Source organism: Chelonus insularis, unplaced genomic scaffold (assembly GCF_013357705.1).
Source record: "Chelonus insularis isolate UGA/USDA-ARS -01 unplaced genomic scaffold, ASM1335770v1 contig_124_pilon, whole genome shotgun sequence".
Taxonomy (NCBI): domain Eukaryota; kingdom Metazoa; phylum Arthropoda; class Insecta; order Hymenoptera; family Braconidae; genus Chelonus; species Chelonus insularis.
Window position 1 is genome coordinate 514,503 of NW_023276365.1, and position 22,305 is coordinate 536,807.

At 29.6% G+C, this 22,305-nt stretch overlaps 3 protein-coding genes across 10 annotated transcripts; 2 read left to right on the plus strand and 1 right to left on the minus strand.

Annotated features, from left to right (window-relative positions):
- Nucleotides 1-280: 280 nt before the first annotated feature.
- Nucleotides 281-15,018, plus strand: faf (ubiquitin carboxyl-terminal hydrolase-like faf). 7 transcript variants are annotated; one of them, XM_035083819.1, is made up of 12 exons: nucleotides 287-409; nucleotides 552-726; nucleotides 1,473-1,814; nucleotides 1,939-2,203; nucleotides 2,321-2,681; nucleotides 2,767-2,923; nucleotides 3,012-7,571; nucleotides 7,654-7,958; nucleotides 8,486-8,736; nucleotides 8,816-10,412; nucleotides 10,494-10,787; nucleotides 11,080-15,018. In XM_035083819.1, the coding sequence occupies exons 3-12, from the start codon at nucleotides 1,632-1,634 to the stop codon at nucleotides 11,321-11,323; spliced, it is 8,217 nt and encodes a 2,738-aa protein (XP_034939710.1). In that variant the 5' UTR covers nucleotides 287-409; nucleotides 552-726; nucleotides 1,473-1,631; the 3' UTR covers nucleotides 11,324-15,018. The 7 variants fall into 7 exon arrangements, with proteins under 7 accessions (XP_034939725.1, XP_034939710.1, XP_034939757.1 ...); XM_035083866.1 differs by having other exon boundaries at nucleotides 1,473-1,715; XM_035083841.1 differs by having other exon boundaries at nucleotides 552-657.
- Nucleotides 15,019-15,520: 502 nt separating this feature from the next.
- On the plus strand, nucleotides 15,521-21,813 carry Hao (Hydroxyacid oxidase). Of its 2 annotated transcripts, XM_035083894.1 has the most exons (8): nucleotides 15,521-15,862; nucleotides 15,949-16,100; nucleotides 19,564-19,948; nucleotides 20,386-20,518; nucleotides 20,585-20,701; nucleotides 20,796-20,907; nucleotides 21,390-21,483; nucleotides 21,552-21,813. In XM_035083894.1, the coding sequence occupies exons 1-7, from the start codon at nucleotides 15,729-15,731 to the stop codon at nucleotides 21,455-21,457; spliced, it is 1,101 nt and encodes a 366-aa protein (XP_034939785.1). In that variant the 5' UTR covers nucleotides 15,521-15,728; the 3' UTR covers nucleotides 21,458-21,483; nucleotides 21,552-21,813. The 2 variants fall into 2 exon arrangements, with proteins under 2 accessions (XP_034939785.1, XP_034939778.1); XM_035083887.1 differs by lacking the exon at nucleotides 21,552-21,813 and having other exon boundaries at nucleotides 15,522-15,862; nucleotides 21,390-21,491.
- LOC118067230 (Polypeptide N-Acetylgalactosaminyltransferase 6) lies at nucleotides 16,475-19,189 on the minus strand. Its single transcript, XM_035083876.1, has 3 exons — nucleotides 18,763-19,189; nucleotides 18,266-18,664; nucleotides 16,475-18,150 (listed from the first exon to the last, which is right to left on the minus strand). The coding sequence occupies exons 2-3, from the start codon at nucleotides 18,431-18,433 to the stop codon at nucleotides 16,522-16,524; spliced, it is 1,797 nt and encodes a 598-aa protein (XP_034939767.1). The 5' UTR covers nucleotides 18,434-18,664; nucleotides 18,763-19,189; the 3' UTR covers nucleotides 16,475-16,521.
- Nucleotides 21,814-22,305: the final 492 nt, after the last annotated feature.

Below are 22,305 nucleotides of genomic sequence, written 5' to 3' on the forward strand. Positions count from 1 at the left end.
TAATCCATACATTATATTATAAACAATTGAAGTTTGTAAATGTAAAAATTAAAAATGAAAAATTTTGTAAGAAAAAAGTAGTGTATTAATTATATGTATTTCAACAAATAAACATTGTTTAAAAGTAATGATCATTTATAATTCTATGTATATTGATGACACGTAAATATATATGTTATACAAATAGTGACAAACAAGTGGCATAAACAAAATATGTACAATAGAAAGGGAAAAAGTAAATAATTTTGCTATTCATTGCTTTACAAAAGTAGAAGACAGTAGACGACGTGCGAAGGGTCAGTGCTGCACGACCAGAGCGCCGCAGTTATGTTTATAAGATTGCAGAGAGTTCTCTTAACGTCACGTCAAACACTAAAACGCGAATTCTACTGTAATTTATTATGTAAAGGTGTGTGTTTGTGTGTTTATGAATCTTTTTTATATTTCATTTTTTCATTATTTAAAATATATTGAATGGCGCAGTGAATTTTACAGACTACTGATTATTTACAACGAATTTAAATTATAATTAACTTTTTTGGTATTGGCAGTGTTAATCGTACGAAGGTCGCCATTTTGTCTAAAGAGACCCGGTTGAATAAACGAGATAAAAAAAAATAAGTGAACCATCGCCCAAAGATCGTTGACAACGCATGGGTACGATCAGTGGCCGATGTTATTTAATATTTTTTAACTCTATTAAACTTTCATAATAATCTGCAAAATGTACGTATTTAGATTCATGCATGTATACATGTGAACGTAATTTGTGTGTATGCGTGTGACTTTTGAACATTTCATAACACTATGTTGTCGTTTTTCTTCAAAAAATATACCCATAAATATTTTATTTGTTCATAAAATTTTCAATTTTGGAAAAATTAATTTTCTAAATACATCTAACATTTGTTATATGTACGTTCATTCAATGGAGATTGCAAGAATAGACTTCTCTGTTTCATTTGTCATTTTCTAGCTGCCATTGAGAATTGCAATCTTGATAATTGTAAATTTATATTAACTTATTTATTTATAACAAAACAAATTGATTTATCGATCAAATTGAACATAAATTTTGATAATTACATCCAAAAGGGAAGTTAGTCATTTAATCTAATTTAGTGGTTAAAGTAATCGAATTCTCATTTTTTTATATTGGCAGCAGTTGACGTTAGCTTTAATGATTAACATTAAGTGAAAAATCTGTTTAATCAAAACTTTATTCAACAATTAAAGTTTACATCCACATGCCAATATATATACCCCTTTCTATCAGTCTGGAGATATTGGTTGGAATCTCAAATTTTCTTGATTTCCTTAAATTTACGTCTTTCAAAGTGTTTGAAAATAATTTCAAGGTTATTCTTATTACAATTATAAAAATAGATATTAATATTAAATTTACTAAGAAAAACGAAGTGGATAAAAAATAAAGTTTAAAGCATCGTTTTCTTTGTGTTTCTCTGTTACAGATAATGTAGAGATAGATTATTGAAACGAGGCCTTTAGGATATATACATAATTAATTATACTTAATGCCAGTGTATAAGTTGGATGGTTGCTTTATATGGTGTATCATTGTCCGACTACAAATTAAACTATTTACTGGAAAGAATTAAAAAGGAAGAAAAATGACAATTGCTACCAGAGGACAAGGAGTTGGCGTGGATCCCCCTGAGAGTCAACAGACGACACAAGTTACACAAGGACCACAGGTAACTCAAATTGGTCAAGAGGATTCTGAATTACAAGGATCACGAGAATATCGAAATGAAGGGCGTAAAAGACGACGACATAGACGAGCCGAAATCGCGGTATTGGTTATGATGACACTTGATATCAGCTGTTTCTAAAATTTAGCGAAATTACACCATTCTTGTGATAACTTTGTCTGTATTATGTTTCTCGACACTGTAAGAATATTTTGTTTCTTTTCAGGATACGGAGCTTCTGCAGAATGTTATCGCTGAGCTTGGATTGTCTGACAATCCGCCTCAAAAAGAAGGTGTCAATCAGGAGACTCCCTTTTCTTATGGGACATTCACTGAGGAACAAAATCAACCAAAAGCGGAACCTGAGTTTCCACATGTTAAATTAGCAATGTTGGATGAAAAAATCACTAACTCACGTTGGGTTGTACCAGTATTACCAGAACAAGAATTAGAATGTTTATTAGAAGCTAGTATAGATCTTTGTAAAAAAGGTACATTTTAATTGTCACAGTAATATACTTAATCATTAATCCAATAGATATATTACAAATTTTCAACTCAATTAAATTGTTCAATTGATAGTGCTTATTTGGTTCTTCATATTATAGGAATTGACGTTCAAAGTGAAGCATGTCAACGCTTTTTTCGAGAAGGTCTCACTATTTCTTTTACCAAAATTCTCACTGACGATGCTGTTAACAGTTGGAAACCGCATATTCACAATTGCATCAATGCTAATTGTGAAAGATTGGTCGAGCTTTGTGTCCAAAAATTGGACGAAGATTGGTTTCCTCTTTTAGATTTGTTAGCAATGGTCTTTAATCCAACTAATAAATTTCATACATTTAATGCTGCGAAAGTATCTGAAACCGTACCACCTGGGAGCAATATTTCAGAAGAAGAGCTTTATGCTAGACCACCACCGGATCCTAGAAATCCACGTGGTTGGTTAGTCGACCTTATTAATAAGTAAGTAAAATTTAATTTCTTAAAATATAAATTTTGTGATTGTTGGTTTGATATTTAATGTCGAAATGATATGCTTTTTCAATAGATTTGGAAATTTTGGTGGTTTTGATATTTTATTAGCAAGATTTAAAAGTGGACGTAATCTCACAATTCCTATTATTTATGCATTACTTCGACCATTTGGGTTATGCTATGAACTTTTGACTGTTCATACCGTAGTTAAATATCTTATGCCCATTATTGTAAGTAGAAAATCATAAAAAAGAATTTACAATATTGACATAGTTATCTTGATTGTTATCTAATTATGACTTATGATTATGTTTACAGGAAATGGTGCCTGAAATTTTGGATAATTTAACAGATGAAGAGTTGAAAAAAGAAGCTAAAAATGAATCAAAAAATGATGCAATATCTGCAATTATAAAATCTATGAAAAATTTAGTTTCACGTGTACCACATCAAGAAGAGATGATAAAAAATTTAGAGATATTGAGACTGAAAATGATTTTACGACTCTTGCAAATATCTTCATTTAACGGAAAAATGAATGCTCTTAATGAAGTTAATAAGGTAATTACTGCTGTTAGTTATTATCCTCTACGTAATCCAAACGAGGACGATGAGTGGTTAACGGCAGGACGAATGGCAAAGTGGATTAAGGATAATGGAGTATTAGAAATAGTTCTTCGTGATTCACTTCATCAGCCTCAATATGTGGAAAAGTTGGAAAAAATATTACGTTTTATTATCAAAGAGAGATCATTGACACTTGAAGATTTGGATGCTGTTTGGGCTGCTCAAGCTGGTAAACACGAAGCTATTGTAAAAAATGTTCATGATTTACTTGCAAAATTAGCTTGGGATTTTAGTCCAGAACAATTAGATCATCTTTTTGAATGTTTTCAAGCGAGCTGGAAAACAGCTAATAAAAAACAACGAGAAAAATTACTAGAATTAATACGAAGATTGGCAGAAGATGACAAAGATGGTGTGATGGCCCATAAAGTGTTAACACTTTTTTGGAATTTAGCACATTCAGACGAAGTACCAACTGAAATAATGGATCAGGCATTGAGTGCTCATGTAAAAATATTAGATTATTCGTGTTCTCAAGATCGTGATGCACAAAAAACAGTTTGGCTTGATAAGTGCGTTGAAGAATTAAAAAGTGATGATAAGTGGGCACTACCGGCGTTAAAACAAATTCGGGAAATTTGTAGTTTATATGAACCAAATCCAAATATGGGTAATAATCAACGTACACAACATGCTTATTACAGACAAGAAGTTATTGATCGTTTACAGAATCAGCATAGTGTTGTTATATTAGTGACAAATAGTTTGACTAATTATATGGATAAAGTACGTAAATACGTTGAAGACAATCCAAATGTTGACGCAATGACATTAACTCCGGATGGTCGTTACAACCATATTATGCAAGTTCAAGAGAGACTTAATTTTTTACGTTTTTTATTGAAAGATGGACAATTATGGCTTTGCGCTGAACAAGCAAAACAAATTTGGCAGTGTCTTGCTGAACAGGCTGTTTTTGTTTCTGACAGAGAAGCATGCTTCAAGTGGTTTTCAAAATTAATGGGTGAAGAGCCAGATCTTGATCCAGCTATAAATAAAGACTTTTTTGAAAATAACATTTTGCAATTAGACCCAACATTGTTAACTGAAAGTGGCATTAAATGTTATGAGAGATTTTTCAAAGCAGTCAATTCAAAAGAAGGTAAACTTAAAACAAAACGTCGTACGTACTTGATGGATGATGTCGATCTAATCGGCAGTGATTATTTGTGGCGAGTTGTGACAAATAGTCCTGAAGAAATAGCTAGTCGTGGTATCGAACTTCTCAAAGAAGTTAATACAAATTTAGGTCCACGGTTACAAGTGGCGATACTAGAATTTCATGAAACTTTTATAGCTGAATGTATGGATCGACTCAAAGCTCATTACGATACTGTTACAATACTTACAGGAGTTTCTAATGAAGATAATAAAACAAAGGATAGCGATAAAGAAAGCAATAAAGTCATGATGGAAGCATTAAAAATGTGTCGTGTAATGAAAGTGTTACAAGAATATATCAATGAGTGTGATACAGCGTTTCCTGTAGAACGTAAAATATTGCCATTACATCGAGCTGCACGTGGTAAACACATGTCACTTATTATACGTTTTGTAAGTCCTGGTAGAAATATTGATGATATTGATATATCTACACACAGTAATGATACTTTAGCTTCATTGAGACGTCAAATCTTACGTAGAATAAAAGCGAATGATACAAATGTTAAATTAGATTTGTATACTAATGGTGAATCATTAGATCAAGCTGATGATAGAAAACTTTTATCACAACTTCCATTGAGAGATAAAACGTTATTATCAGCAAAGTTGAGCCAAATATTAAGTAATATACCAAGTTCACCAGACAGCAGTTCTGATAGTTCAACTAGTTCACCTCATCATCCATATGATGGACCAAATTTAGAAGCTGAAAACAGTCTCCCTGGTGTAGTAATGTCACAACAATCACATCATGCAACATTTTTTTTTCAATTGGCTGATCTTGGTTGTTCTCTTAAGCATTCACAACTACGTGATTCAGCTCGTAATCTTCTACAATTAGTACCCCCTGATGTATTAACAGTAGCACGATTACATTATTTATTCGCAGGACATTACAATGAGGATAATGATGTGTCGTGTTTAAATTCTAATTGTAATCCACAAAATACCAATGTTGATACTCTCTTCTTTAATGCAAGTCCTAGCCAAGTTTTGTATAATTTGGAAGTATTGTATACGTTACTCATGCCGGCATTAGATCCTACATCTGATAAGGCCTTTGAATTTCAATATAATTTTATAAAAAGCCCAGAGGCAGGTGTTATATTAGATATGCTGACAAAGAATAAATTTTTACCTAATGCCGATGTAACAACCAAACGATCTGCTTATTTAACTGTTTTAAAACTGTGTAAATTATTACTCACAGTTATTGGAAATGTCATGGCTTGTGTTTTGGATGACATGCAGCAACATCAAAATGAAAATCACGAAGGTCACCATCAAAATTTTCATAATAATCGTGGTATGATTGCTGTTCTTAAGCAAGCATTAAATAGTGTACCAAATCAAAGTACCGAATATATGTTAAGAAGTGTAGCTACGAAATTAGCACACCACTTGGCCAATAAAATATTATCAAATGAAACGGAATCCGATAGATCTCGACAATTGTTTATGCAAGCTATGTCTTGGGAGTTACCGGACATGATGACTATTCGTGCCATAATTAAACTCGCGTGGGCAGCCTCAAGTGGTAGTTTGAATGATGCTAATGCCTCTATTGAAATCCTTCATTCGATACATGAATCGAATCAAAGGGAATCATGTATTCCTGAACCAAATGATGTTTTAGTTTGTAAAGAAGCCCTTGAAGTATTGACAATAGCACTGATTCTTAATCCATCAGCTTTAATTAGTTTAACACGAGACAAAATGTGGCACACCTTTTTGATAGACCTTGTTCTAGTAAGTACATCAAGAGCCGTCAGAATTGCCGCTGCTGAACAGTTTCTACTTATTTCTACATACTGCAGCAATAATCAAGCATTTCAATTGAATCTTATGATTCTACTCAGTGTTCTCAACACTACAGTTACGGAAAATGCTCGTCAAAGCCATGAATATTTTCAATTATTATGTAGGCTACTTAATTTTGCACATATCTCAAATTTTTCATTACCATCAGCAGAAGGACTATTAAGTATTGAAATAGCGTGGCTAAAAAAGGTTAGAGATGTTGTTATTCAGTCAGGAGATAATCAAATTGATGATGCATTGCTAGAGGGTCATTTAAGCTTAACCAAGGAACTTTTAGCTTTTCTTCCACCGTCAAAAAAATATGAACTAGGTTCTGATGAAAAACGCGGTGGAACATTAATCAAAGAATTAGTTGAAGACTTTATATTTCCAGCGTCACGGCTGATGTTACAATTACGAAATACCGGTGAATTAAGTTCAACATCTCAAGCATGTCCAGTATGTACAACACCACAATCGACGAGTGCAGCATTTGACCTTCTGGTTGGTTTATGCGTTGGTTGTGTACAAAATATGAAACTTCTAGTCACAATGCTTATAGATATGTTTTATTCTGAACGAGATGAACCACTTGTTGAATGGGATTACTTACCACCCGTGGGACCACGACCCCTCAAGGGTTTTGTTGGTTTAAAGAATGCCGGAGCTACTTGTTACATGAACTCTGTTTTACAACAATTATATATGATTGAAAGTATACGAGTGGGACTTTTAGCAGCTGAAGGGGCTGCCACTGACTTGAATGAAGATTTTTCAGGTGAAGAGCGTGTTGATGGTGAAAATACTATTGAAGCAAGTGATAATGATACTAATGAAGAAAAATGTGGTGTTGATGAATCAAGAAAGGAATATAATGTTGGAATATTGAAACAAGTTCAGGCTATATTTGGACACTTAGCTTATAGTAAATTACAGTACTATATACCGCGAGGGCTTTGGAAGCATTTTAAACTACAAGGTGAACCAGTTAATCTACGTGAACAACAAGATGCTGTTGAATTTTTTATGAGTTTAGTTGAGAGTTTAGATGAAGCTTTAAAAGCTCTTGGTCATGAACAAATAATGAGTAAAATTTTAGGTGGCTCTTATAGCGATCAGAAAATTTGTAAAGGCTGTCCCCATAGATATTCTAAAGAGGAGTCCTTTAGTGTTATTAGTGTAGATATCCGAAATCACAGTAATTTATTGGATTCCTTGGAGCAGTATGTTAAAGGAGAACTTTTAGAAGGAGCAGATGCTTACCATTGCGATAAGTGTAATAAAAAAGTATGTATTTATTATTTCTTTTATAACTTTATTATTATGATGATGACAATGATTATTATATAAATTTATAATTTTTTTATAGGTTGTCACGGTAAAACGTTTATGTGTAAAAAAACTTCCGCCTGTCTTAGCAATTCAATTAAAACGATTCGAATACGATTTTGAGCGTGTTTGTGCTATAAAGTTCAATGATTATTTTGAATTCCCACGGGATTTAGACATGGAACCATATACCGTTTCCGGACTTGCTAAACTAGAAGGAGAGATTATAGACTGTGATTATGAGGGAATAAACAAAGAAACTTGTACAAAATATCAATTAACTGGTATCGTGGTTCACAGTGGTCAAGCTAGTGGAGGTCATTATTATTCTTACATTTTACACAGGTGAGTTTAATATATAACACTTTTAACCTTATCAGTAATAACCAAGACAATTATTGCAATTATTATATAAAGTTTATATTTATAAATACCTTGAATTAAATCAATTGTTTTTACTATGCAATCACTATAATTATCCATTAATTATGAAATAGTTTATGCTTTAGATAATACTCATTTTCATTTGGAAATTTAATAAGAGACTATTTAATATCATAAAATATACTGGTCCGTGTAATTAAAATTTCAAATGTAATTACGATAATTATATCTGCATAAAATTTTCCTTTAACTAATGTTCAATCTTCAAAGTATTTAATATTTAAAATTAAGGTTTTATTCCATTATTACACTATAAAAGGTTCTATTTAAATTACCTAAATAATTTTGAATCTTTTGGCTGTTGATTCTTTTAGCATTTTTTCTTATATTCAATCATAATAAAACTTTTAATGGTTTTTCTTTTATTACAAGTAAATAAGTTAGAAATTAGTATTGAAAGTATTTTTTTAAATGTTTTTTTTATTTAGACAAAATGATGGATCCGCCAAATGGTACAAGTTTGATGATGGCGATGTCATTGAATGTAAAATGGAAGAAGAAGAGGAAATGAAAACGCAGTGTTTCGGAGGTGATTATGTTGGGGAAGTATTTGATCAAATGTTGAAAAGGATGAACTTCCGCCGACAAAAGAGATGGTGGAATGCATATATGCTTTTTTACACAAGATTAGATGTTGAAGAAAATTCTTTAATGAAAAGCGTTAATGAATTATCTCTTTGTAAGTTTCAAAAGTTTTGTAACTAAATATTTAATAATTTGCCTTGCAATTTTAACAAACCATTTTGTGATTTTTTCAGATACGAAATTGGGAGTAATAAAAATGCCACCGGCGATAGAACATAGTGTTAGGAAACAAAATATTAAGTTTATGCATAATCGAAATCAATTTAGTGCAGAATACTTTCAATTCATTAGAAAACTGGTGTCATGTAATTCTCCTCATTGTATAAATCGACAAAGTTCAAATGAAAAATTAACACCTGAGGCAGAAGAATTATCAATGTTATCAGTACAATTAGCGTCACGATTTCTATTTAATACTGGATTTCATACCAAAAAATCATTACGAGGAACAGCAACTGACTGGTGTGATATTTTGTGCCATCATTTGCGCAGTAGTAAGGAAGTTCGATCGTGGTTTGCCTACAATGTATTATTTAATCATCCGCAAAGGTTTTGCGAGTACTTACTGAGTTGTCAAAGCACTGAAGTACGAACAGCCTTTATGAAAATTTTGGTTTTCCTCGCACACTATTCATTACACGATGGTCCTTGTCTTCCACCCAGTTTGAATGCACGAGTAATTCTACTTGATCCAGCAGCTACATTGAGTGATCATCTTCTGCTTGCTGTTCTTTCGTTATTACATCGTGAAATATCTGATCATGGTCGGCATTTGCCTCACTATTTTTCATTATTTCACTCATACGCAAATCTTGGTATTGAAGAAAAGACTCAATTGTTAAAACTAAATGTACCAGTTACGTTTATGTTAGTAGCAATTGATGAGGGTCCAGGGCCTACAATAAAATATCAGTATCCTGAATTAACGAAACTTCATCAAGTAGTAAGTATGCTGATACGTTGTTGTGATGTGTCATCAAGGTGTCAATCAAGTCATGCTGCTTCTGGAATGCCTGTTCTACCCAATCCGTATGGTGATCCAGCATGTCAAAATGAATATTTGATGCCTATTCAACCTCAAGCTGTTGAAATATTATTCATAAAAACAAATTACATCAAAAAATTAATTGAAGATGCTAATGTTACTGAAGATACCGTCAAACTGTTACAATACTGTTGCTGGGAGAATCCACATCTATCTCGTTCGGTTCTCAGTGAATTACTCTGGCAAATAGGATTTGCATTTACACATGAACTTCGACGTCATATGGATCTTTTATTAGCAATGCTTCTTATGGAAGATTCATGGCAAACTCATCGTATTCATAATGCGTTAAAAGGTGTACCAGATGAAAGAGAAGGACTTTTTGAAACAATACTTAGGAGTAAAAATCATTATCAAAAACGTGCCTATCAATGTATTAAATGTATGGTACAGTTATTTAGTAAGTGTCGACAAGCTCATCAACTACTCTATCAAAATCCTGAGTTAAAACGAAAATGGAATCATGCTGTTGACTGGTTACAAGATGAACTTGAGAAAAAGCCTTATACATCAGCTCCATCATATAGTCATGCATACAATAACTGGTCACCACCAACACAATCAAATGATTCTACCAATGGATATTATTTAGAACGTAGCAACAGCGCGAAGAAAACTTTAGAACGTGCTTTTGAGCTTTGTCCCGAAAGTGAACCTGAAGTAGAAGAACTCATCAAAGATTATATAAAACGTGGAACTAATTCCCAATGGAGTTCATCTGAACGGTATTTTTATTCATATATAAATAAGTACATTTTTAAACAATTTATTTTTTCATAAACTATTAATACTTATTGATTTTTCAGGTATGTTATACAACAACCTGATGTTACGATAACACAACAAGCACATGAAGAAGAACAATTACAACAGCAGCAGCAACAACAACAACAACAGCAACATCAGCAACAACAACAACAGCAACAGCAACAACAGTCACAACAACATCAATCAGATCAGCAGCCAGTATTTGTTAATGCGTCTATTAAAGGCTTAGAGTTAAGAGCTCTTGAACATGCTTCCGAAGAAGATGTGAGAAAACTTATGATTAATTATTACAACAAACGTAGAGGATACTTGCAATCGACCTCATCTGATCGGTATGTATGACTTGATTATAAATACAAATACTATATTACATATTCTGAGAGGTAATGTAGAATGGTTTAAACCATAATAATTGTTCCAACTAGATAATTTCATTTCTTTTGAAATATTTGTCAAAGAAAATGGAAAAAAAATGATTTAAATAACTTTCCTTTTAATATTGAATTAATTTTAATATAATATTAAATTAATAATAATTAATTTAAATAAAGTAACCCTATTGTGTAATTTTTTTGATCAAAGGAAGATTCTAAATTTTAATTTAATTTTTAATCTTTATTATAGATTTGCTACACAACAACCTGATGTTACCTTAACTCAAGCGCAGGAGTCATATCTTACGCCGCATTTACATCTGTATGAAAAGCTGCTGCAACAAAAACAACAAGAAGAACAACAACAACAAGAACAACAACAACAGAAACAACAATTACCAGATGAGATAGAGGAGCAAACTACTTCATTTTGCTTTGATATACCTCAAAATAGCCATCAGGTATTTTCCCAAAATGATACTCAAGATCAATAATGAACAGTGAACTTGAGTGATTTGACTGAGTTACAATAACGTTTTACATGTCTCAATACTTTTAGAATTATGAATTTTTCGTAAATGCCGATTGATATCGATTAAAAATCGATATAATTGTATAAATAATAATAATAACAGCGAAAGTTGATTTTTTTATGACTGAACCTCGCATCTTTTCAACGTTATATTAAGTCAACTGCATCGTGTCGCCGGTCATCCAGAGTAGTTAATGTAACAAAAAAAGTTTTTTTTAATGATCTAGAAATTATAAAACTGTAACTAGCGACTGGATAAAAAAAACGATAAAGTTGTACAGATATATAACGAATAGTGATTATTATTATTATGAGATTCAGTTTTTCTCAAGAGTAGAGCTAATATGAGTGAAGGCAATTTTACTAAACTAATTATGTAAATTTGAACATAACGTTATTAATAATAAATGATTAAAAAAAGAAAAAAAAAGAAATAATGACAAAGTAATGAGTCAAAGTCAGGATATGAAATATACTCTAAATAATTGTGTGAAGTCCAATTTCACTAAACGAAAATTTATCTTTACTTTTTCATCTCTTTATGAAATGTTGCTAATTTGATAAAAAAAAAAAAGAATTACTAATAAAAATATAAAAGTAAAAATACTGTACTTAATCTCAAACGTCTTCAGTTACAATAATATTATCACAATTTACCTAGAACGTAATTCATTTCGGCTCTCAAAGATTCAGCTTTTAATCGTATTTATTTTTTAATGACAGTAAATATACTGAAAGTTGTGCCTTTCCTTTAGCATCTGCATCAATAACACTTTTTATAAACGTCCTGTATTCACTCCTTGGTTCATATGTATCGCATCGAATTATGTCAAAAATGGAGAAAATCAACGGTATTCTGTATCAATTTGTGTAATATACGTGTGTGGTGTTTTACTCTTCATTATTATTATAAAAAGTAAAATAATTATTAAATTTATTATTACCATAATAACTGTTACTACTCCTTCTATTATATTATTACTGTCTATTATTATTACTAATATTATTTTGATCATCATTATTATAATTATTTTATTGTAAATGTAATTATTCGTTATCTTTTTTCGACAGTAGACATATAGATAGATCTGGACAATTACATACGGTATTTAATTACAACAGGTGCGATATAGAAGTCAAAAAGAAACATGAAACATGTTATAAATAATTATATATTTTATGAAAGATTTCGTGTAAGTGGAAGTGGATCAATAACGATGATATAATAATGGAGTGACGTAAATCTAGAACTTTGTTGCTTTATAGCCATTATATTTGGAGCTGTGATTTTTTTTATCATAATCTATTTTAATTATCGTAACTCGATAAATTCCATGAATAACGAATTGATCGTAGCTCTGGAGATTACTAACAACACATGCCTTGATAATGTTATAATAAAGTGAAAAAATTTAAATTTTTTCACTGGCTAATATAAGAAATATTGTAAGAAAGGTCGCATTTGTATAAAATTGGACAAAATGAATAATGAATGAAAATATCAACAATTGTCTCAAAACGTCAGTAAAGAAAACCAGACAAATAAAACGGTTTTCATTTTAATTACGAATATATATATAGATATCAAAATTAATATTGAGTAATAGTCCTTTACGCAAAAATCGGTCAAAACATTACCTAGTATTGTTCAGATGTATATGTACATATAATTGCTTTTTATATGTGATAAAAATAAGTAAATCATTATTAATAGCGCTGCGTTATTGTAAATTCTAATTTCTCTCATGTACTATGTAATTTTCTTCTCTGCTAGTTTAACCGTCTATTCGATAATTATTTAATACTTAATTGTAATAGTGCTAAATGCAATATCTTGAAATGTTTATTATCAAATAATAATTACTAATTTCATTTGTAAAAAAAAAATATAATAGAACACATGGCCATTATCACGCAGCGTAGTTATATAATTTTATCATTTTACATACACACATCACAACATTTAAATCATCCAAAATAGTATGTCAAATGACAATTATGCACATAACTCCATTTAACTTCTCACTACTTTCAAATGAAAATTTTTTAGCTAAGTTAAATGCGATATATCCATCCCTCGCTGCTCAATCCTATTTGTAAGATATATACATATATTTATATATATATTCAATCATCATAATTACAACTGAATTTCGTAGATGTCATATAGTTTTATTGAAATTCATAATGGAAAACATCATGATAGAGAAAAAAAACTATTAGTTTCGTTTATTGTTTAATTAATTTTGTTTTAGTTATTACCTAGATAAATATTTAAACTGTTCACAAATGTAAGAAATCAGCTAGGATTCTAGTCAATCATAAGCGCGCCAAACATTTGTAAAATTAAAAAAAAAAAAAAAACTATACTTGCAAGTTGTAAGTGATTGTTTATAAAAGAAATGTATTTTGTTTATTTTTGAACAGTTTCAAAATTGACAAAATGTTTTCCAATTCGCTCGAATAAAAAACTTGTGCTTTGTCAAACGAATGATGAGAACTGATCTTTCAGTATGTTAATATTAACATTATTTCTAAAGAAATTTTATAAATTTCTATAATCAATTTCTGCATGTGTACTATCGCAAATTTCATAAATAAAAGCGATAAATAATGGAAACAGATATAAATAATAGAAGAATAAATAAATTAAATAATTCTTACCAAAGTAAAAAAATAAAATGATTAAGTTGAACTCTTCATACTAACACGCTTGAAAGATAATATCAAAGTGCTGTATGCTCTGCTTAATACAAAAAAAATTTTCAACGTCTATACTTTTTTCTAGATTAAGTCCAATGGTATGAAATTATTTGTTAAACAATTATTTTACGTTATGGTAAATGTAATAATTAGTATATATACTCGTATTAGTATATAGACTCGAAAAGTCTATAGACTTAGGGAAACGATTAATTACTTTTGTGTGTAGCACTCAAATTGTTGTGCTTAATTGAAAGCATAATTTCAATGATATCGAATTATTTTGAATGAAATTTAATAACACTATAGAATGACTAAAATGTAAGAAATAAATTCACATACTTGTATATATAAATCACTTATAATAACATAAACAATATCAAAAATATTGTTTATGTTATTAATAATAGTAATTACGTTTTTTATAATCATTCAAACATTATGTATGTAAAGAAAACATGCTTCTTCAAAAAGATTTTATGCCAAGTGAAGATTGATGATCATATTGGGATTTATTAATGTAACAATGATATCAAATAAGAGATATGTTTTCATGGATTTAAAAGACTAGTGTCTTTATTACTGAATTATTTTTAACGGTGCTAATTAACATTTACTTTGATTATTTTCCAACAAAAAATTATTACTTTTATTTTGAAATACGAAAAAAAAATTGTGAATTTACTCCATTTGTATACTTAATCTAAATCATATGCCTATTTAAATAGTCACAATACAAAATTTAGCGTATGCATTTGATAATCAATTTGAATTACGCAACGATAATTTATAATTGACCAATTAGTGGCAAGAAGATCGTTGAGAAAGAGAACAAAAAAGAGAAATGAATAAATCGAAAAATCCGGGATTAAAATGATGAATATTTATGATATATGTACATGAAATAAGTTACACGAATATATTCAACATCATTAAAGATTGCATGTTGTAATTTAAACAATTCAATATTTATTTAGAGAGCATTTATCATAAGCATTTTTTTTTCTTCAAGTGCCGATGCAGTCGGCAGTATCTCACCTGCAATAATGTCGTTGAATTAACCATTTTCAACATAATATCGATGAAAATTTTTTCAAATTTTTAACATCGATGATCAATGCATTATATTTTACCACTTGATAATTGCAGGCTCTGTTATCAACTTGGTTATTAATTTAAAATAAATGAGAGTCATTCTATCGATTTACAATCGGAGTAAAACAATATAATTATATTATATATGTATACAATATAAATGTATAAGTACGTGTATTATTTCTAACGAATGTAATAAAATGTTGAATCATTTTAAATCTGCTACAACTAAGTTCTATTCAAAAAAAAAAATGACAATAATAAAGAATTAATCCTCGTTATCGTAATTATTTTATATTTTATCTGACGGGTTATCGGTATAAAGCAATCACTCAGTAATTTTATAGAAAAACTTGGTGATTAATATGTGTATGCTTACATCAATCGAAACATATTGACAGTTGAGAAAATAATCTATATCTACTCAACATTTCTAAATGATATTTAGTTTCAATTTGATGTTTCATATTGTTGAATCATTTGTATAATTTTAAACAGAGCATACAAGTAAAATAGTTAAATAATATTTATCTTCAATAACATCAATATAATTAAGAGTAATCATAAACATGCAACAACTAGTTTGTGTTGACGATTATGAAAAATTAGCTGTAAAGACACTACCACCTATTGCTAAGGATTATTATCAAAGTGGTGCTGGAGATCAGAATACTTTGAAATGGAATAGAGAAGCATTTGCAAGGTATATATATTGAGAAAAATAGATTGATTCATATATGAAGAGTTGAAGGCTTGATGTTAAAAAAGAAATGTCACTTATAAATTCAGATATAGAATCCGACCACGAGTTTTACGAAATGTTTCAATGAGAGATATAACTACCAAAGTACTTGGACATCAGGTATCAATGCCACTTGGGATTTCTCCGACAGCTATGCAACGCATGGCACATCCTGATGGAGAATGCGCTAGTGCAAGAGGTAATTCAATAATTGATAATAACTTATACTGGTTTCCATACCTAAAAAATGATTCCTCATTTAATCTGCTAGTTTCATAAATATAGGAGAAATGTTGTTTATTTGTATGAAGGTCTTCCTTGAGTAATTTCAATAATAAAAAAAGGAAACAATTATTATTTGAAGAATTTGTTCAATTCAAGAATATAAGGCACAATAACATTTGAAAATGTATATATAAATCACAATATTTACATTTTGATATGACAGTATATGAACAATTGAAAAAACATGAATTATATCATCGATGACTAGTCGATATGATTTTAATTGAATTCTCTAATTATAAAATAACATGAAGACACTTGATGAAATGAAGTCTAAAACAATTAAAGTTCAGTAATAAAAAGTTGATTTAGTAGAAAAGTTGATAATTTTTTAATTACAAATTTTTCGTCTGGTCATTGATTGCTTTCATGTTGACCTCCTCAATTCTCCATTTCTGAGTAGACGATGAAGGATCACATTTTGTGACATATACTTTTTTGGTAGCAGGATCAGTATCAAGACATCGCTCCATGTGTCCATGCATTAACCACTGCTTTTCGATATCATAACGCCACAGTTGATTTCCTTGCTGACCATGACAAGGATAAATAGTCACATTTGCTTTAGGCAAACCACTTGATACATCTAGACAGTCTGTTCGGGTTTTCAGTCGTAAATCCTTACGCCAGGTTAAACGGAATTCTTGTTCTCCGTGGAGTTTATCATTGTCTTTGATACACAAGTCTACAACAACTAATTGATTCTTTGACCTTTTTTTAGCATCAAGGCACAATTCAGATACTCCCATATTTCTAATTTCACCATAAGCAAAGTCATCAGGCTCTACAGGTGGATACGTTTCAACCAGGTCAAAAGCAATGTTTTCGATAAACCATTTGAATGATTTACATTGTAATTTTTTTCTTAATAATTTTTGTACTGTTAAATCACCTGGATCTAATGTTCTCAAATGAGGCCGACGTCGATAAACATATTCTGCATATTCATCCATCCATACTTCAGCGACTCTTTTATAGTTTTTCCCTAAAAAATCTCCACGACCTGGATTTGGAAATGGTGCAAACTTTCTATATATATGAGCTACTCTAGAACATGGTGCATCATACATCTGTCCACCACATTGCCATATTTTGAATGAAAGTTCATATTGTTCTCCACCCCATATATCTAATCCAGGATCATATCCTCCAAGTTCCCAAAAAAATTTGGCACTGATTGCAAATAATCCACCAGCCATTATTGGACTTTTGAAAGGCTCTGATGGATTTTTTAAATCCTCAGGAAGTAGTGGTAACCGTTTATAGTAAAGCTCCCAATCGAATGCACCTCGTGCACCGTCATCTTGTGCTCGATACTCAAAAGTATCATGAGCAATAACATCAATGAAAGGACATACACAAGTTTTATAGTTTTTTGTAATAGGTTCTACAAGTGGTGGTAACCAATTAACATTAGCCTCTGTATGAGAGTCAAGAAAAACTAATACTTTAGCTTTGGCTCTTTGAGCTCCAGCCAGTCTACCTCTAATTAAACCTGATCTCACACGTAGTCGTATAATAATCACTTTTGTAAAATACTTTTTAACATAATTATCAAGTTTAGTGCTTAGTTCAACTTTTGTACTTGCATCGTCCACCAGAATAATTTCTTCTAAAAGCTCTGGTGGAGATCGATTAATTACACTCCAACAAGTTCTCAGTAAAGTTGATAAATGTTCATTATGGAATGATACTATCACAGACACTGAATCTAAGTTCTTTAGATATTTCTTATTCTTACATTCTGGATGTCTTATATCTGGTACAGATCGATTCAAAGATATTTCATCACTTAAAGCTGCATTAAAGCCATTTACTCTGTATAATTTATCAATATCTTCTTTTGGTACAGTTGGTGAAATAGTCGCTGGTTTTCCGTGCTCACCAATTCCACTTCTTTCTTTTTCATAATTTATTTTTTCATAATCATGCCAGTCTATCTTTTCATCTGATTCTTCATTAATCTAAAAAAAGAATTAATTAAACATCTACGTACTTTTTAATTACAACCAAAAATATATAATAAATCAAAGACAATTAATATTAATCTTAAAATAAAATAAATAGCTTTAATAATACCTGATGATTATTTGGAGTAGTATTTTGGAGCCAATAATTGAGTGTATATGAATGGCTAGTGTTTGAACTTAATGGTCCCTTGATGTAACGAAAAATCACAATTGTCAGTAGTATTGTAAGTACTACAGCAAATAATAATTTAATCAAACTAATTATATTTCGTCTCATTATTTATATTATTTTTATTCTCATGACGTTTGTTATTAAATTGTTGAACAGCTACAGTTACTGTATCACTAACGTTGTATATATAATTTAAAGATTACGATTGATGAAAGTTGATTCATTTGTGTTTCAATCTTTTTCTATCTCTCTTAGCTATACTAAAACCATAGGTATTTACATATATGTATGAATTCAGGTTATAATTTGTATATTTTATATATTTCGTAATAGTTTCTGAAAGCAAAAATTATTATCTTCTTCCTTCATTCTGATAAAATATAATCTAATCAATCACTAACATGCTATTATTAATTTGAAAAAATTCATTTTACCTTTTTTATGACACATTATTATTTTATTCTATCATTTGATATGTCTGATTTCTAAGAAAATACCATGAATATCACTTTTTGCAATACATACATATTTAAAAAAAACATTCACTTCTTATTTTGACGTTTAAATTTATTTCCAACCTCTTATTTACGGTTATATTTTAACACTAAATTACATTGACTAGATTTTTTAACAACACCTATAAAAAAATACTTTGGGCTCAAAGTAATTGCTTCTCGGCTTATATTTAAATTATAAGGTACAGTTTTATTACAACACCACACAATTTATTGTTTCTTTTCACCTAAATGAGACATTTACACACTTTTAACCATATGGGAAGATCCTCCTGTCTGCTACGTCCATAGGTAGCTTTTAGTGTGTAGGCGTGAGCAACACGTTTATGCTGTAGTTCATGAACTTATCATCATAATAACATTACTCCAAATTCCACAATGTCTCTACCGTTGTTTATTTTATGATGAATAACTCATTCAATCGCAACAGTAACACCTGTTCTATCAGTAACCTAGTATTTATGATAGAATTTATTATATTTTATTGTGTCCATCTGATAATACAAATTATAATTTATTGATGAGAATAAATATTTAAAAACTTTCTAGATTTTATGATTGATATTCATAAAATAGGCAACAAGTGTGTAATTCCTCACGGAATGTTCTCACATTTTTTTCTTTTATATCATCATATGGTTTTTTTTTTCATGATTCATACCTTTTTTATTATTTATATTGCATGTTCATTGAATGGAATTTTTTTATAAAATTTTTCAGCGGCAGAAGAAATAGGTACAATTTTCATTTTATCAACAATCTCAACAAGTAGTATTGAAGAAATAGCCCAAGCAGCTCCAAAAGCAATTAAATGGTTTCAATTATATATTTATTGTGATCGTGATATCACATTGAATTTAATTAAACGAGCTGAGAAAGCAGGATTTTCAGCAATTGTTTTAACCGTTGATACACCCTACTTTGGTATAAGACGTGCTGATGTTCGAAACAAGTTTGTCTTACCTGAACATCTAAAATTAGCTAATTTTCAAGGATTTTTATCAGATAAAATAAACCGCACTAATGAAGGTTCTGGACTGAATGAATACGTGAAAGAACTCTTTGATGACACAATCACATGGGATGATGTCAAATGGTTAAAAGGGTAGATAGCACATTTATCTAACAGGTAAAAATACCAGTTGCTGGACTTTTAATGCTATACCTACTAACGTGGGTATCTCTGAAGATACTTTAATTACTATTTTGCATAATGAATATAAATAATATTTTTTATGGATGACTATATGATCATTCTAGAATAAATTTGAATTTTAACTGAATTTAAGCTTATTTGTTTAATTCAAAAAGAAATTAAAAATGAAAGATCTAGATAAAAGTCTGTATTTATTTTATATATTAGATATTATATTATATAAAAAGAAAATAAGTAAAATTTTATTCAATAAAATCAATAAATATTTTATTAGTTTTCTGGCAAATGTATTTCAATGGCAGCTTAAATGTCCCACTGGTAGTAATTTTATACTTTTTTCAGAAATTTTTGTATCTATGATTAATTAGCGTATGTGAAATTTGCAGTGTGACGCAGCTGCCTATTATTCTAAAAGGCATATTAACGGTTGAGGATGCAAAATTAGCTGTTGATAATGGTATCAAAGCCATCATTGTTTCAAATCATGGAGCGCGACAAATTGATGGGACACCAGCTACTGTATGAATGAATCTACCTGCATGTAGAAATCATTTGTATTGTTTCCAATGATATGAATTATTTTAGATTGAAGTATTACCGGAAATAGTGAATGCTGTGGGTGATCAAATAGAGATTTATTTAGACGGAGGGGTCAGACAAGGAACTGACGTATTAAAAGCTTTAGCATTGGGTGCTAAAATGGTAAAATATTGCAATAATTTCAACAGAATAATGATTAAAATCATTTTTTATACAGAATAATTATTACATAAGTATGATATATTAATGTGTTAAGGTATTTTTTGGACGACCAGTTTTATGGGGATTAGCAAACGGAGGTTTTGAAGGTGTTAAATCCGTTTTAAATCTAATGAAGTCAGATATTAGCGCTGTTCTCGGATTAGCAGGTACAAATTACATTTCTATTTATATCTAGAATTAACACAATTAATTGTACATATTTATAATAGTCAACAATAAATCAAGTTTTAGATAAACTAGTCAATTCTGATCTATTATAAGTGTTAATCTTTTTAGTAAATCGTTTTATAATTGGAAAATTATCAATTATATTGATTAATTTTATTTTTAAACATTTGAAATACATTAAATAATTCATTTAAGAAATTACAAATTTCTATTAAATGAAACCAATTACATTTTTATTTTAGCAAGTAATTTTATGATTTAAAGTTGAAAGAATAATGCAAAATTAAAAAATTAAAGCTAAAAAAAGTATTGCAGTTCAGGTGAAATAGATGATTATCGGAAAATATGTTATGTAAAAAATATTATAACTTATGATTTTTTAATAATCTCTTAAATAAGACGTCGATGTCATAAAATAAAAAATACTGTAAAATATAATCATGTATTTTAAACTAAACAGGTTGTCGATCAGTAGCAGAGATAACTCGTGACATGGTAATTCATGAATCCTACTACAGCCGCTTATAACAATATTTCTTCATTAAGGACATTAAGTAAAAAACAACATCATAAATAATCGAAGAAATAACTTGTTTGTAATACACTGCATTTTATTTGGCAGATTTTACTGAATTCACGCTCAAATAATATTTATCTATTTAATCAAGTTGACGCATGTGAGTATCATTTTTTTTTCGCATAAATATATATGTTATGTACATTCACAATTCTACATAAATATAATTACAGTCTATCTAATATACTGAATTCTTTTTTGCATCAATAGTTTTATGTTCATAATTCATTATCCTAGAATATTACCTCATTATCTCGTACTTTTTATGCACACAAAATAAACTAATATTAATTAAAAAATCACGAGACACTTGGTAATGAATAATTATATATTGTATTTTATATGTATATATCAATAATGTATAATAATACAATTTTTTTTGAAAACAGCTCCAAAGATATTGACTGTATTGTTGAATTATTTAACTAGTACAACTTTTACTTAGCCTCGCTAACAATATTATTTTTACGATCTCAATAAATTAAAATTAATTTCCAATGGATTTGACGTCTCTTTAATTCTGTACAAATCACTCCATTATCCTTCAATAAATTATCATACTTCCAGCGAATATCTTATTAATGCAATCACATCAGCTGACTTGCTTTTAATATTACTAATCTTATTTATTACAGTGATTTTATTAAAAGCCTATTAATATTACAATGCATTCGGGTCCAGAGATAATAATATATTGACCAAATATCAGTAATTTTTAGAAGAACGCATATTAATTATAGGTAAAGTGTAAAATTCATTGGTCCAAAGATTTGTTTTTCATTTGTTAGAGTTTTATTTA

What these genes read in the sequence shown, in the direction of transcription:
- faf (XM_035083834.1), top strand. Translation starts at nt 1,632, where the DNA reads ATGACAATTGCTACCAGAGGACAAGGAGTTGGCGTGGATCCCCCTGAG. An exon ending in TTAGTCGACCTTATTAATAA is followed by an intron (nt 2,682 to 2,766) that starts GTAAGTAAAATT and finishes CTTTTTCAATAG; the next exon opens with ATTTGGAAATTTTGGTGGTT. An exon ending in CAATGGAGTTCATCTGAACG is followed by an intron (nt 10,413 to 10,493) that starts GTATTTTTATTC and finishes TTGATTTTTCAG; the next exon opens with GTATGTTATACAACAACCTG.
- Hao (XM_035083894.1), top strand. Translation starts at nt 15,729, where the DNA reads ATGCAACAACTAGTTTGTGTTGACGATTATGAAAAATTAGCTGTAAAG. An exon ending in AATAGAGAAGCATTTGCAAG is followed by an intron (nt 15,863 to 15,948) that starts GTATATATATTG and finishes TTATAAATTCAG; the next exon opens with ATATAGAATCCGACCACGAG. An exon ending in GATGTCAAATGGTTAAAAGG is followed by an intron (nt 19,949 to 20,385) that starts GTAGATAGCACA and finishes TGAAATTTGCAG; the next exon opens with TGTGACGCAGCTGCCTATTA.
- LOC118067230 (XM_035083876.1), bottom strand. Translation starts at nt 18,433, where the DNA reads ATGAGACGAAATATAATTAGTTTGATTAAATTATTATTTGCTGTAGTA. An exon ending in CTACTCCAAATAATCATCAG is followed by an intron (nt 18,151 to 18,265) that starts GTATTATTAAAG and finishes TTCTTTTTTTAG; the next exon opens with ATTAATGAAGAATCAGATGA.